This window comes from Marmota flaviventris, chromosome 6 (genome assembly GCF_047511675.1).
Source record: "Marmota flaviventris isolate mMarFla1 chromosome 6, mMarFla1.hap1, whole genome shotgun sequence".
Classification (NCBI taxonomy): domain Eukaryota; kingdom Metazoa; phylum Chordata; class Mammalia; order Rodentia; family Sciuridae; genus Marmota; species Marmota flaviventris.
In genome coordinates this window covers 23309413-23321876 of record NC_092503.1, presented here as the reverse complement: position 1 = coordinate 23321876, position 12464 = coordinate 23309413, and the positions used below count along the sequence as shown (strand labels likewise).

The 12464-nt window shown below is 36.0% G+C and overlaps 1 protein-coding gene across 1 annotated transcript; it reads right to left on the bottom strand.

Annotated features, from left to right (window-relative positions):
- Nucleotides 1-704: 704 nt before the first annotated feature.
- Nmbr (neuromedin B receptor) lies at nucleotides 705-11640 on the bottom strand. Its single transcript, XM_027938537.2, has 3 exons — nucleotides 11219-11640; nucleotides 3960-4308; nucleotides 705-1106 (listed from the first exon to the last, which is right to left on the bottom strand). Exons 1-3 carry the CDS (start codon nucleotides 11638-11640, stop codon nucleotides 705-707), a joined length of 1173 nt encoding a protein of 390 aa, XP_027794338.1.
- Nucleotides 11641-12464: the final 824 nt, after the last annotated feature.

Genomic DNA, 12464 nt, shown 5'->3' with positions numbered 1-12464 from the left:
TCTGAGTCATAATTTTACAATCTGGGGCACATGAAACCAATTTAACATTCATAAGGTAAACCATACTGTTATGACACCTATTTATAATTCATAATGCAAATGTCATCATACCTTCACATTACATTCCTAGAAGTTACAGATATAGGCTACTTTTATAAGCTACGATTTATCACACAAGGAATCACAATAAACATTGATTTGTGATTAAGCTCCACTTTTTTATTTTCCATTATTTTACTAATACGTATGTGTGTGTGCACATGTGTGTACTAGTTATGAATAAAATGTACTCACCAGGAAAATATAACTTGTATTCCTAATAATAGGAATTCAATATTCCCCCTGTTGAATCATTGACTCAATATAGTAATTTATTTTATGCTTCAAGAGAAAACAAATTTAAGTTAAATATGCTAGAGTTGGCTCTAGCCACAGCCTAAATCCTGAAGCAATTTTCATCTATACACATATTAAATTGGTTTTTGAATCACTTTTAATATGAGATACGTGTGTAGCATATGGGTGTCTGTAATGCAATTTAAAGTTTCATTCGGAGTAAACTGTTTCTTGCCTTTTCTGAGTCGATCATTAAAATGTCTAACGAATTAACTGAGAATGGAGAAATTACTTAAGAGTTCTTCTCTGCTCAATAGGAATAGGAAAGTTAGAAAATTCTTCTGAAGAAGTGAGTTGAATGGCCATAATCACAGTGCCATTTCCTGTTTCACACTGTGCCCATTTAGTAGCGCAGAATTGGTCACCACGTTCTTTGCATTGCTTTTCAGAGATGTCATACGTACAGCTGAAGAGCTAAGGAGGTAGCTGGTGTTTCTCTCTGGATAGGACTTCCTCCCACAACACAGCTGGCTATTAAAATGCTTCCTGAAGCTTTCACTGAGGAGATAAAGCGCAAATGGATTGACACAGGAATTACAAAAACTCAGCACTCGGGCAACTAAGGTGACAATCATGTGACCTAGAGATGGGTCAATCTCCTTATAGTTGAAAGACCGGTACAGGTAGAGAATGTGATTTGGAAACCAACAGAAGACAAAGCATCCCACAAAGACCAGCACAATTTTAGCCAGGCGTTTCCGTGTTTCCATCTGTAAAAGCAGAAGGAAATAGTCCCATTGGTTAAAATGAAAACAGAGTTGTCACATTAAAAATTTACACAAGAAGAGTGAAGCTTATGAAAGCATGACAATAACTCCATAAACATAAAACATGTATTTTTTCCAACAAAATGATTATTTTAACAGCTTGGTAAAGTCCATTTTGATCACTACACTATTTTCATTGAGTTTACATAAGACTAGATGGTAAATTATTATTTAATTGGTAATGGTAAATTATTCAAATGGCTACGTGTTCATGTTAAAACTGTGATCTGAAAACATTCTTATTTTCCAACTACTTTCCTTGGCTTAAATTTTCATTGTGTTCAGTATAAATATGTCGTTTCTGTTTGTATTAAGTACACTAAATTAAAGAATACAAGGAATATATTCAAGTTTAGATATTCTTTTAAAATCTGGGCATTTTAGGAAAAAAAATGATATATGAAAATGGATTTTTTTAAAGTCTGACTACACACAAAAAAGAAAAGGAACTTGAAATTTAAACTCCTAACTCACATAAATCAAAGCATCTGGAACACTGTAAACATTACTGTTAGATCACTTTTACAAATGAAAATACATTTTTTTCATCAAATTTATGTTATATACACTGTTTTATAAGAATATCTTTAGAGATGTGAAACTAGACAAAATTCAGATACCAAACATTAGTATTTTTATTTGTTCTGTTTAGTTATACATGACAGTAGAGTTTATTTTGATATGTTTAAATAATCATGGATTATATCTAACATCAAAAGTCCAAGTTTGAACAGTTATTTGTCCATTTGGCCTGAATATTTATATAAATCAGTACAATGGGGAAACATAACTTATCAAAAGACAATGATGGTAGACATCACGTTTTTTTAGGTAGAACTATTCTTCATCAACTGGAATATTCCAGAGAAGACTGGAAAGTTTTAGGATTAAAACAGAGCTGACCTTGGGAAGCAACATGAGTGGTCCAGATGTATCCCCATGGCCTAATTTAGATGATTCAGCAATGTCCAATGTGAAATCTAGGTTATCCAGCAGTGTCCTTCCCAGCAGGTGGAATATGGGTACCAGAATTCCATGGCAATCTATACCAGGAGATTTAGAGTATAGTAGGCTGGGGGCCTTGAGATGACTTCTTGGCAGATGACCCAGTTACCTCTGCCAGAGTTTATGGATGCCAATAGGCAAATTCACAAAGACAAGGTAGAACAAAAAACCATTGGGGCTAGGGTTGTGGCTCAGTGGTACAGTGCTTGTCTAACTTGTTGGAGGCACTGGGTTCGATCCTCAGCACCACATAAAAAAATAAATAAACAAAATAAAGGTATTGTATCCATCTACAACTAAAAAAAAGATTTAAAATCCATTAACAACAACAAAAAAAAAGGTACGGGATGATGTTGTATGAGAAGAACTCATCTTTAGAAATCAAAACCCAAAACACAAATGTCCAATTTGAGATAGAAATCACATTACAGAAGTAAAATGTTTGATGAGCCTACGAGCTGGACATTTTGCCTCAGTGATGCCAGATACGTAGAATCCAAATCTGTTAATTTACCTAATACTATCTTTAAAGACTGATTGACTTTTTTAAATTTTTAGAGCAGATGTGGCTCTTCAGTGTTGATGGTTATCAGTTAATGGTGGTTACCTTCCACTCAAGAAATTTTTACCAGTTTTTGCTGTTGTTAAATGTGTCAGAGGGGACTGCAATTGTGGCTCAGTGGTAGAGTCCTTGCTTAGCACATGTGAGGCCCTGCGTTTGATTCTCAGCACCACATATAAATTAAATAAAGATCTATTGACAACTATTTTTTTTAAATTTTAACAAAGGTTCCAGAGGATCCAGTCTACTATTCTATCTACATCCCAGTAATTTTAATAATCTCAGATTAAATTTGTTTGCCCTCGGACTGAGGTTGTGGCTCAGTGGTAGAGCACTCGCCTAGCATGTGAGTGGCCCGGGTTCAATCCTCAGGACCACATAAAAATAAATAAATAAAATAAAGATATTGTGTTCAACTACAACTAAAAATAAATATTTTTTAAAAAATTTGTTTGCCCTCAGATTGGGAACCATACTCCCCTGTAATAACAACATCATTTAGAAGGTCTTTTCCAGAATTATACAAATGTGCTACTAAAGACTTTCCCACAAGAACACAATTTGTATCTCTTTGTGAGTCAACACAGTTTTACCTGAAATTAATACTGCATATTCTTTAAGAAAAGAAAAGCATATAGACACATATTATAATTTTTTAAATAGTATGTAATTTTTAGGGAAGTTTATATATTTGCATTAGACCAGTATTTTCAGCCAACTCTGGATTGATACTTATTCCCTCTCTGCTGCTCTGATGTTATCAGAGCCTCACATTCCAGCATCCCACTGAAGCCCTATACTCATATCCCAGGCAGTGCCTATAGTCTTTTCTGGTTCATCTTCTTCCCAGATCCCTTGTCAGCCTTAGTAGAATGATGAAAGAGACAAAAATTAGGTAAATTTGTATTAAATATGTGAAATTTTTGACTTTATAATGTTGCTGTCTGCATAAACATTTGTATGTAAATAAAAATCTTCAAAGATATTAATTTCTAATGTAGGGAATGCAAGTCATAGTCACAGACACATGTAGACTGGATCCAGTGGACCTTTGCAGGGCTATGACACAAACACACACTAGAGATAACCAACATCCCTTCTAGGTAAAGCCAGTGCAGGTCCTATGGTCTCCTCACCATTCAGGGAACAAAGAGCCACTAAATACAACACAAATGGCAGTTGTTTATTCCGACCAACTCATTCCCAGCACACACATCTACCAAGCTTACCTGCTTTTTCGTATGCTCGTTGTACTCTCCAGGAAGATTATGTGCACTTTTAATTAAAGTTTTTGCAATGTGGTAATAATAAATGCTAATAATAGTAAGTGGTATGAGGAAATAGACCAAAAATATGAGCACCGAATGAATCTTTGGATGTAATTCATCTGTCTGAGGGTAAGGTATACATGCTGCAAAGCTGCTATTATCCAAGCTGCCAATGCGTGCCACTTCTGAAAATACAGCTTCAGGAACTGCCAACAACACGGAGATCACCCAGATGCCCACGGCCTTCACACAGGTCCACAGCAAAGCCCCCGATGCCTGCACGTCCATGGGGTTTACTATGGCTCTGTACCTAGAAAGACAATTCATCTCGAATTATTCCTTAAAAAAAAAATAAAGAAGGAAATATCACTTGGAAAGAGGTACCAGTGCTTCTCTTGCTACCTGAGTCTTTGGTAGTGTATGGAAGAACTAAGTTCCCTGGTGTTTCTGTCTCAAGTCTTTCCACTGATAATGAGTATGCAAGACAAGAAAAGAGAAAAAATATTTTAAATTGGGATTTCTCGAATTATCTTCTGTTTACCTATTTCACAATTTTTTCTTCATCTATACATACTGCTACATGTCTCACCTTTCATTGAGTATCATCATTTATTGAATTTTCTTGTTTAAATTCTTTTATTTTCAAAATTTTATTATTGTCATTGCTATAGACAGGCTACATCCATAAGACATTAAATGTCCATAGTATAATACAATTATATTCTACCTTGATATTCTACAGCTTCTGAGCCTCAGACCTCCAACTTTCTTCCTAAAGACAATAATAAATCTTAGCTACTAATCCAAATTGGAACTTTTTCTATAATCCAATCATAAGAATTGAAAATAGGGCTGGGGATATAGCTCAGTTGATAGAGTACTTGCCTTGTATGTACAAGGCCCTGGGTTCAATCTATAGTACCACAAAAAAAAATAGAATTGAAAATGGAACAGTATTTTCTTATAGCTTGAATTTTTCTTTATTGCTCATACCAGCAATTCCTAAAAGTCTCTCTCATCCCACCAAAAGTACTACTGGTGGTCACACATCAATTATAACTAGTGGTAAAGGATTCATACTCCAGGACACAACTTAGTTCAAAACTTTCTACAGCAAAGTCATTCACATACATTATTGACATAATGATGGTGCAAACAAATCAAAATTGTATGCAGGCCTCAATTTATTTATTTTTGTATTCAGAAGCATTTTAAGTTGCAGTCTGTCTAGGAGATAACAAGATGCAGTAAAAAGTGATTTTAGTCAGACAAATCTGAATTATTATCACATCTCTGATATCTTCTGGGAAAATCACTTGAGATCTGAATTTTCTTCATTTGTAAAGTGAAGACAAGAACACTTTGCTCATTTTGTGTATATGTGTGGTGGTGGGGGAGATATTAGGAAAAAAGTAAAAAACATCTGTTAAGAGCCAGACAAATAGCAGATCCTAACCATGTCACTTCTGTGTACCTTCTCCTTATTTAAACTTGAATTTTTCTGATGCTCATAAAGGTCAGCATATTCCAAGACTCATGACAACCAGTTAGGTCTCCTTCTCTGGTCTGTTAAGATTCTACTCCCCAGTAGAGATGAATAGCTCACAGCTTCAACATCACCCCCAAACAGCCCCTCCCACGTCCTGACTCACCCAAGTGATCTTTCCAGACCCTCCATGGGGAAGGGTGCAATTCATATTTTAACCTAGAGGAACTTCCCATATGAAACAAAATGCAGAGAAATTAAAGGAGAGCCACAGTATAGCAATCACACTGAATTATGTATAGCATGTACAGTGCACATTCCCCAGGTTTCCAACATGGTAGAAAGTGTTACTTTCCCTTATTCTTAATTGCATATTCTTAAGGAAATAAAAGAAGAATTAGAATGAGCTATATTTTTCTATTTTTTAAATCAGATGAATACATTCAGAGGTTTTATTTTTTAAATTAGAAATAAAAATAGAAATGCCAGTTTCATCCCACTCGTGGATTAAAACAAATTTCATATCTTTACTGTCCTATTTCTAAACAATATACTGTTTCTTGAATTAAGTATTAATATCAGTTCTCAACATTTTTTGTGGAAGTTCAAGATTTTCCTCTTATATTATCTTTACCCCACTCCAAGCCCAATGTCCTGATTTAGTCATTTGCATGGTGTTTATTAAATATAGGTGATACAAAATTATTGTTATGAAATCATTTGTTCACTTCAGAATAAAGTACTATACTAAGATCATATATTAGGATGTTTTTTCTTATTAGCATTTCTGATTATCCTAGACTTAATCCTTGTTCATTTTTTCATTTGCATAATTTCCCATGTACCTAGATTTAGTATTTTTATATGTTCCTTTACCATCTTCCTGTATAATTGGAAACACAGTTCTTGCATTTCAGTGCTTCTTCTTTCTCAGTTTCCAATTCATCAAGCATATCTCTACCTTTTTTATGGTTTTACTTTCTAAGATACTTTACTAGTTTTAGTTTTCATCCTTTATCATAAAGCTTTTATTTCTACTACAATACTTGTGTTTTATAAAAGTTCTTTTTTTTAATTTTTTTATTGTTGGTTGTTCAAATAAAAGTTCTTTCTTGTTTTCAAATCATTCTTTTTTTCATAGTGTCATATCACTGTTATACATGTATTTTCTTATATTATTTATGAAATTCAAACAGAAAAAATTAATCTTTACCTTCCTGCATAGTTCCACTTTTTGTTTGTTTTATCTCTTTGTGCTGGAATCTCTTCCCAAAAGTTAGATAATTATTGATTGATAATTCATATTTAAGAAACAAGTACAAAACAAGATTATAAATTATTTTTATGTGGAGGAAGATTTTAAAAAGGCAGATAGGTGATCTCTTCAATTAGATCAAGCCTTCTTTTTGGACTATCAAAAATCACAAATGGCATTCTGAACTCCCTCTGTGTATTTATAAAGTAGAAGAAAACTGTCACTTCTCTCCACAATGTGTAAGCACATGCTATTGCAGAAGCACTATCTTAGTTAATTGGGGCTACTATAACAGAATACCCTAGACTGAGTAGCTCATGAACATCACAGATATGTTTTTCATAGTTCTGGAGACCAGCAAGTCTAAAAAAAAAATGCTTGAAGATTCAATGCTCTTCCTAGTACATGCACAGTGACGTTTTGATTCTCCTTCACATGATGGAAGTAACAAGGGTCTTTCTAGAATTATTTATATAAGGGCACTATTTTTTTTTTCATGAGGGCCCTACTTTCATGACCTGATCACCTCCCACAATCCCCACACCCAACACTATAACTTTGAGGGTTGGAATTTAATCAAATTAATTTGAGGGAAGACATAAACATTCATACCGTAGCAGGTATGAATAATGTATGCTGGGACACTTCAAATAAGAATTGAAACTGTAAATCATTCAGTCTGATAAGATTGTTTGCAACAGATATAAAATTATTCACTTAAGAAAAGCAAGGCGCTTTCAAGCAAGATTGGGACAAGGGTAAGACAATCTTTTCAAAAGGGAAGATGTTGAGTTACTTCTTGTGAGATAAGGAGCTCAAACCCAGGAATCCTCTCTAAAGGACACATATTTAAATGAAAGGGCAGTAGTACAAATTCTACAAAACTAGAAACTGCAGTTGAAAATAACACAGTACAGTGTTATTATTAGTACTGAAACACAGCTCACAAGCATCAAAGAATGTATTATATACCAACCACTGTTGCATGTGCATCTTTAGAAGCATAGAAAGTAAAAACTAAAACCATCTATTGCATATAAATATGGGCATGCTTTATCATACTTCCTTGAAATATTCATATAAAATGTGGGGAAAATGTCTCTCACTATAAAAACTGTTTCACTGAACTCTTTAGCACAACAGGTGTTTGTAAAAATTTACATTTTCCCTTATGAATAGTGTTAGAATGTCATCCCTAACTGCATAGTAGGGAATAATTAATCAAAAAAATAGAAATAGAAAATCATAATCACTATTCATGTATTAAGTATCAATGAAGAGATTTCTTTGTCAATTCCTATTGTGAATCTTGCTATCTGTGTACAGTCTAAATTTAATGTAAAGAGATAATGAAATTTAATCATAATACAAAATTAGATTATGTTTTATCTCTTACAACACCTCAAAATTTCCATCTCCACATTTCCACAATATTTCTAGTTACATTATCTTCTCTTTTTTTTTTTCCTTTTCTTATTCAAACTTTAATTTATCAGGCAGGGAAAAAAAAACCAACAAGAGTCTAAGGGTGAACTATATGCAACAGAAGAGAGGGCTTTCTCTCTGCTGTATCTCTAGTACACAATATAATACCTGGCCCACAGTACGTCCTCAATAAGTGACAATGTTGCCTGAATAAAAAGATGATCTCTTATTAAGACCAACTGTGGTAGAATGAAGTAGGCGTCATTAGGTATTAGGTAGAAGTGGAAATGGTGGTGAGAAATGTAGAGAAGGCTAACAATGCTTAATATATGTCCATCTTCAGAATCACCTAGAGAACTGGAAAAGAAAAGATAAAGAGTATTATTAAGTTTCTCCCCAGATTTAGCAATGCAATGTCTACAAAATGAGATTCTGCATTTATTAAGGTTTTCAGGTAATTCTGAATACCAGCCAGGTTTAGAGATGATTTTTCAAAAAGACAGGGTACAGCTATGGGCATCTTTGCCACAGGCTTCCTATAAATTGTTCAGTGCAATGGGTGCACATTTAGCAGCTGCACAGAGCAGTTAAAATCCTGCAGAAGCTCAGTATTTGAAGAATCAGATGCCTGCCTTTAGCATCTGTTACTCCATGTTGAACATGTTATTCTTATTTTGCAACTGAGGAGTACACTGCCTTGTGAGCATAGGTATTGTGCTGTTTTATCATCTTTCTCCAGGTAAACATTTGGGCATAACAGATGCAAGGTTAGTACCCAGGTGCCATAAACTCCAGCTGTGTGCCTGCTCTCCTTATTTATAGTCCCACAGGTTTCAGATCAAGGTGGATGAATAATCTTCAAAAACTATAGAGCAATATAAAGCATGGCAATACTATAAATACTGTGAGAATCATACAGCAGCTTCCTAAGTCAGGAAATGGTGGTCCTAAGGAAAGAGAAAAGAGCTGGATGTAATTGAGCTCAATGTGTTAAAGACATCTAATTTCTAGCAATCAAATATAACAACCTTCACTTGATAACAAACCAATGAATTAGGTGCAGAATTTATGATTCATCCTATTTCTGTGGTTATATAAAAACAACTGAGTTCTTTCTATTAAAAGCAAATTTTCCTTCCTGAGTTAGCAACTAGATAGCACTCAGAAAATTTTATAACTCATATTTTGTGAAGTATGGGTCATCTTATATTTTTCAACTTTTATTTTTCCTACCCATTTTTATTTCCCTTTTTATGGTTTCCTCCCTTTTATTTCTGTTATGTGTTGTTTGTGGGGTTTTTTTTTTTGTTGTTGTTTTTGTTGTTGTTGTTGTTGTTGTTTTGTAAGTTGCCTTAAATTCCTTGGAACAAGTTGAAAATAGACAAAGGTAGATTGTGGTCCAAGTAGAGGGTAGCCCACCTTTCTTTAGCATTATAATTAAAATATCTGTGCTATATGCACAAAGTAACTTATATGCATATAAAACTAAAAAAAAAAATACTAACTATATGAAGATTTGCATTTTTGTAACCCTAAACAGAGCAAATTTACCTGTGTGCCTCCATGACAATAATTTGAAAAAACTTGTGGGAATTAAATCAAGCCCTGGTTTTTGCTACTGTCATGTTCTAAAAAGAAAGTATAATAATAGTAATTCCAATTGTGTCACATCTAATCATTGGTTTGTTAAAATAATTAACTAGACTTTTTTTTTTTTAACTTTTTAATTAAAGTGGTTCCCATACAGAGGAGCAGCTAAACTAAAACGTCACATTTTAGTTTTGGAAGTTAAAGAAAATTTTTTAAAAGATAAAAGTAAATCATTTGCACAAAAGTCACCCAGTTCTCCAGGATTACAGTTTTAGAGAATATACTATATGAACTTAAGTAAATCATTTCCAGTTTTTTAAAAAATAATGACTTTCAGCTTTCCACTGAATATTATCTTTCCTTCAACGAAGTGTTGGTGAATGCCTAAGTTAAAAAAAAGGGTATTATTGCAAATACCATCAAATTCAGTTCCAGACTCATTTTCATTAAGAATTTAATATGTAAATTAAAGAGAAGAGTTAATTTCACCTTAATTATCCAAGATGTTTATCTAAATAGCTTAATTCTTCTCCCTCCCCCTTTTTCAGGGAATTTAGACCACAGCTCCATGCAATGACACCTAATCATAGAGTTTGTCCCCTGCCTGACTTAGTCCTCTTGCTAAAACACCCAAAGGCATGATTCTGGATAGCAGCACTGGATTCTGGGTTAGGAGGCCTAGAATTTTCCTCCCCATTCTTTCAAGTGGACTTACATTCCCTTAGCTTCAATACCTACACATGGAAAAGGAGGAGGTTGAACCAATTAATCTGCCAGGTATAATAATAGACATTTCACATTGTTAGAATGTAAAAAGCATATTGGATATCAAAGACATATTTTACAGCATTGTTTTATCTGTGAAAAATAAAATAACCTGACTTCAAATATTAAATAGGAAGAATGGGAAAAAGCATCTGTCTGAAGAACATTTATTATTGTTTCACCTCCATAAATAGTACATAATTTGTGTGTGTAAATGATGCTTCTTATTTGGAAAAAGAAATCTAAAATATATCCCTAATACTAAAGCAGACATTCTTAACATATCAGAGTATTTCCCAACTGAGTAAGGAAAGTACACTTTTAAGGTTTAGGCACACACAAAGGGATCCCACAAAATAGTTGCACTTTCACGTGTTCAATAGGTTTTCTATGAAAGAGATAATAAAGATTTCCAAAGTATGTACAGGAATAGAGGAACTAGGATAGGCAATATTAAAGGTAATGTCCTTTAAATTATTTTACTTAACTTTTTGTAATTTTTTTTCAAGCTTCATATCTCAGTCCTTTTTAACTCCACTTACTCTACTTCCCCCATTCTCTCTTTCTCGTTCCCTCCCTCCTTATCTCCCTCTCCACTCTCAGCCTTTCCTAGCATCCTCCCCACCCTCTTTCCTTCCCCGCTCCCCCCACCACCATGTCCTCTTCTCCCCAACACTCCATTGCTACCTGTGGTCTTACCTGTCTGCGCTGAGGGCAGTGAGCGTGAACACAGAAACCCCCACGGAGGTGAGCTGGATGGCCGGGATCAGTTTGCAGCCCACCTTGCCAAACATCCACTCATCAAAGAAGTAGCGCGAGGCGTCCACCGGGACGCAGGTGAGCAGAAGCAGCAAATCCCCCGCCGCCAAGTTAGAGATGAAGATGTTGGGGACGCTCCTCATGGCGCTGTTGGTGACGAAGATCTTCACCAGCATGATGTTGCCCAGCAAGCCCACCGAGATGATGAGCAGGTAGAGGGACGGAATCACACAGCGGACCACCAACTCCGCGGTGGTCCCGTCGGAGCCCGGCAGGAAATCTTTTTCTGACACTTCGGGAACGAAATCGCTCTGATTGGCTCCGATGAACAGGGAGAGGTTGGGGAAAGATTTGGGAGGCATGATGTCCTTTCCGGGAGAGTCTGCTGGAGTTTTCAAGCGTCCGGGTGCCCCGTGAAGTGCAATGCACACTCCTTGGGTTTAACTGATGCCCCTCTCGCTCTGGCAAGTTTTCTGCTCGCTAGCAACCCGTCACGCTGTGGTGTCCCCGTAGCACACAGGGACTGGGGAGAAGTCGGTCCACAGCTCCAGAGTTGCACTCTGGCAGGGGTTACATTGGCCACCGCTAGCTCAGAATTAAATAAATCAAGCAAAGCAGTGGTGTCTCTGTTCCGTCTTGCAGTGGCTTGTTCTTGCTGATAGCAAGCGGAGAGAAGCCCTTTGGCGAACAAAGATCTGTCACTCTAGGGTTAGAAGCACCTATCCCACTGTTCAAGAGGAGCAGCAGAAGTCACCCTGGCGCTGTCCAGCCTGTCAACGCTGAAGCTGTGAGAAGCAGCGCCCGCGCAGGGCCACGGCCACTGTGTGTTCGTCCCACACTTACACACTCAGCTCCTTTCCGCAGGTCCCGTTGTACGGATCTGGAAGGAAGCTGAGCCCTTTCTCGCACGTTGAGTCCCTATATACTTCCATTCTTACCCGCCTCCCAGCGGGAGGAGCCCCAGGCAAGAAGTTCCTGGGTCTCTGACGATTTGGGAGCTGAGTTAGCAAGTCCTCAGTGTTGGATTTAGGAAGCAAACAAGTGACGAAGGGCGAAATAAATGAATTGAACCCTCTTCTCACTCTTATTTCTATCATCCTCTTTTCTTACCTTACATATACTTTTTATTTTGGTGGGGAGGTGGGGGCGTCAAGCAGTCTATCACTGAGCTACGCCCCTCACCCTA

What these genes read in the sequence shown, in the direction of transcription:
- Nmbr (XM_027938537.2), bottom strand. Translation starts at nt 11,640, where the DNA reads ATGCCTCCCAAATCTTTCCCCAACCTCTCCCTGTTCATCGGAGCCAAT. An exon ending in ACTGCCCTCAGCGCAGACAG is followed by an intron (nt 4,309 to 11,218) that starts GTAAGACCACAG and finishes TTGTCTTTCTAG; the next exon opens with GTACAGAGCCATAGTAAACC. An exon ending in ACGAGCATACGAAAAAGCAG is followed by an intron (nt 1,107 to 3,959) that starts GTAAGCTTGGTA and finishes CTGCTTTTACAG; the next exon opens with ATGGAAACACGGAAACGCCT.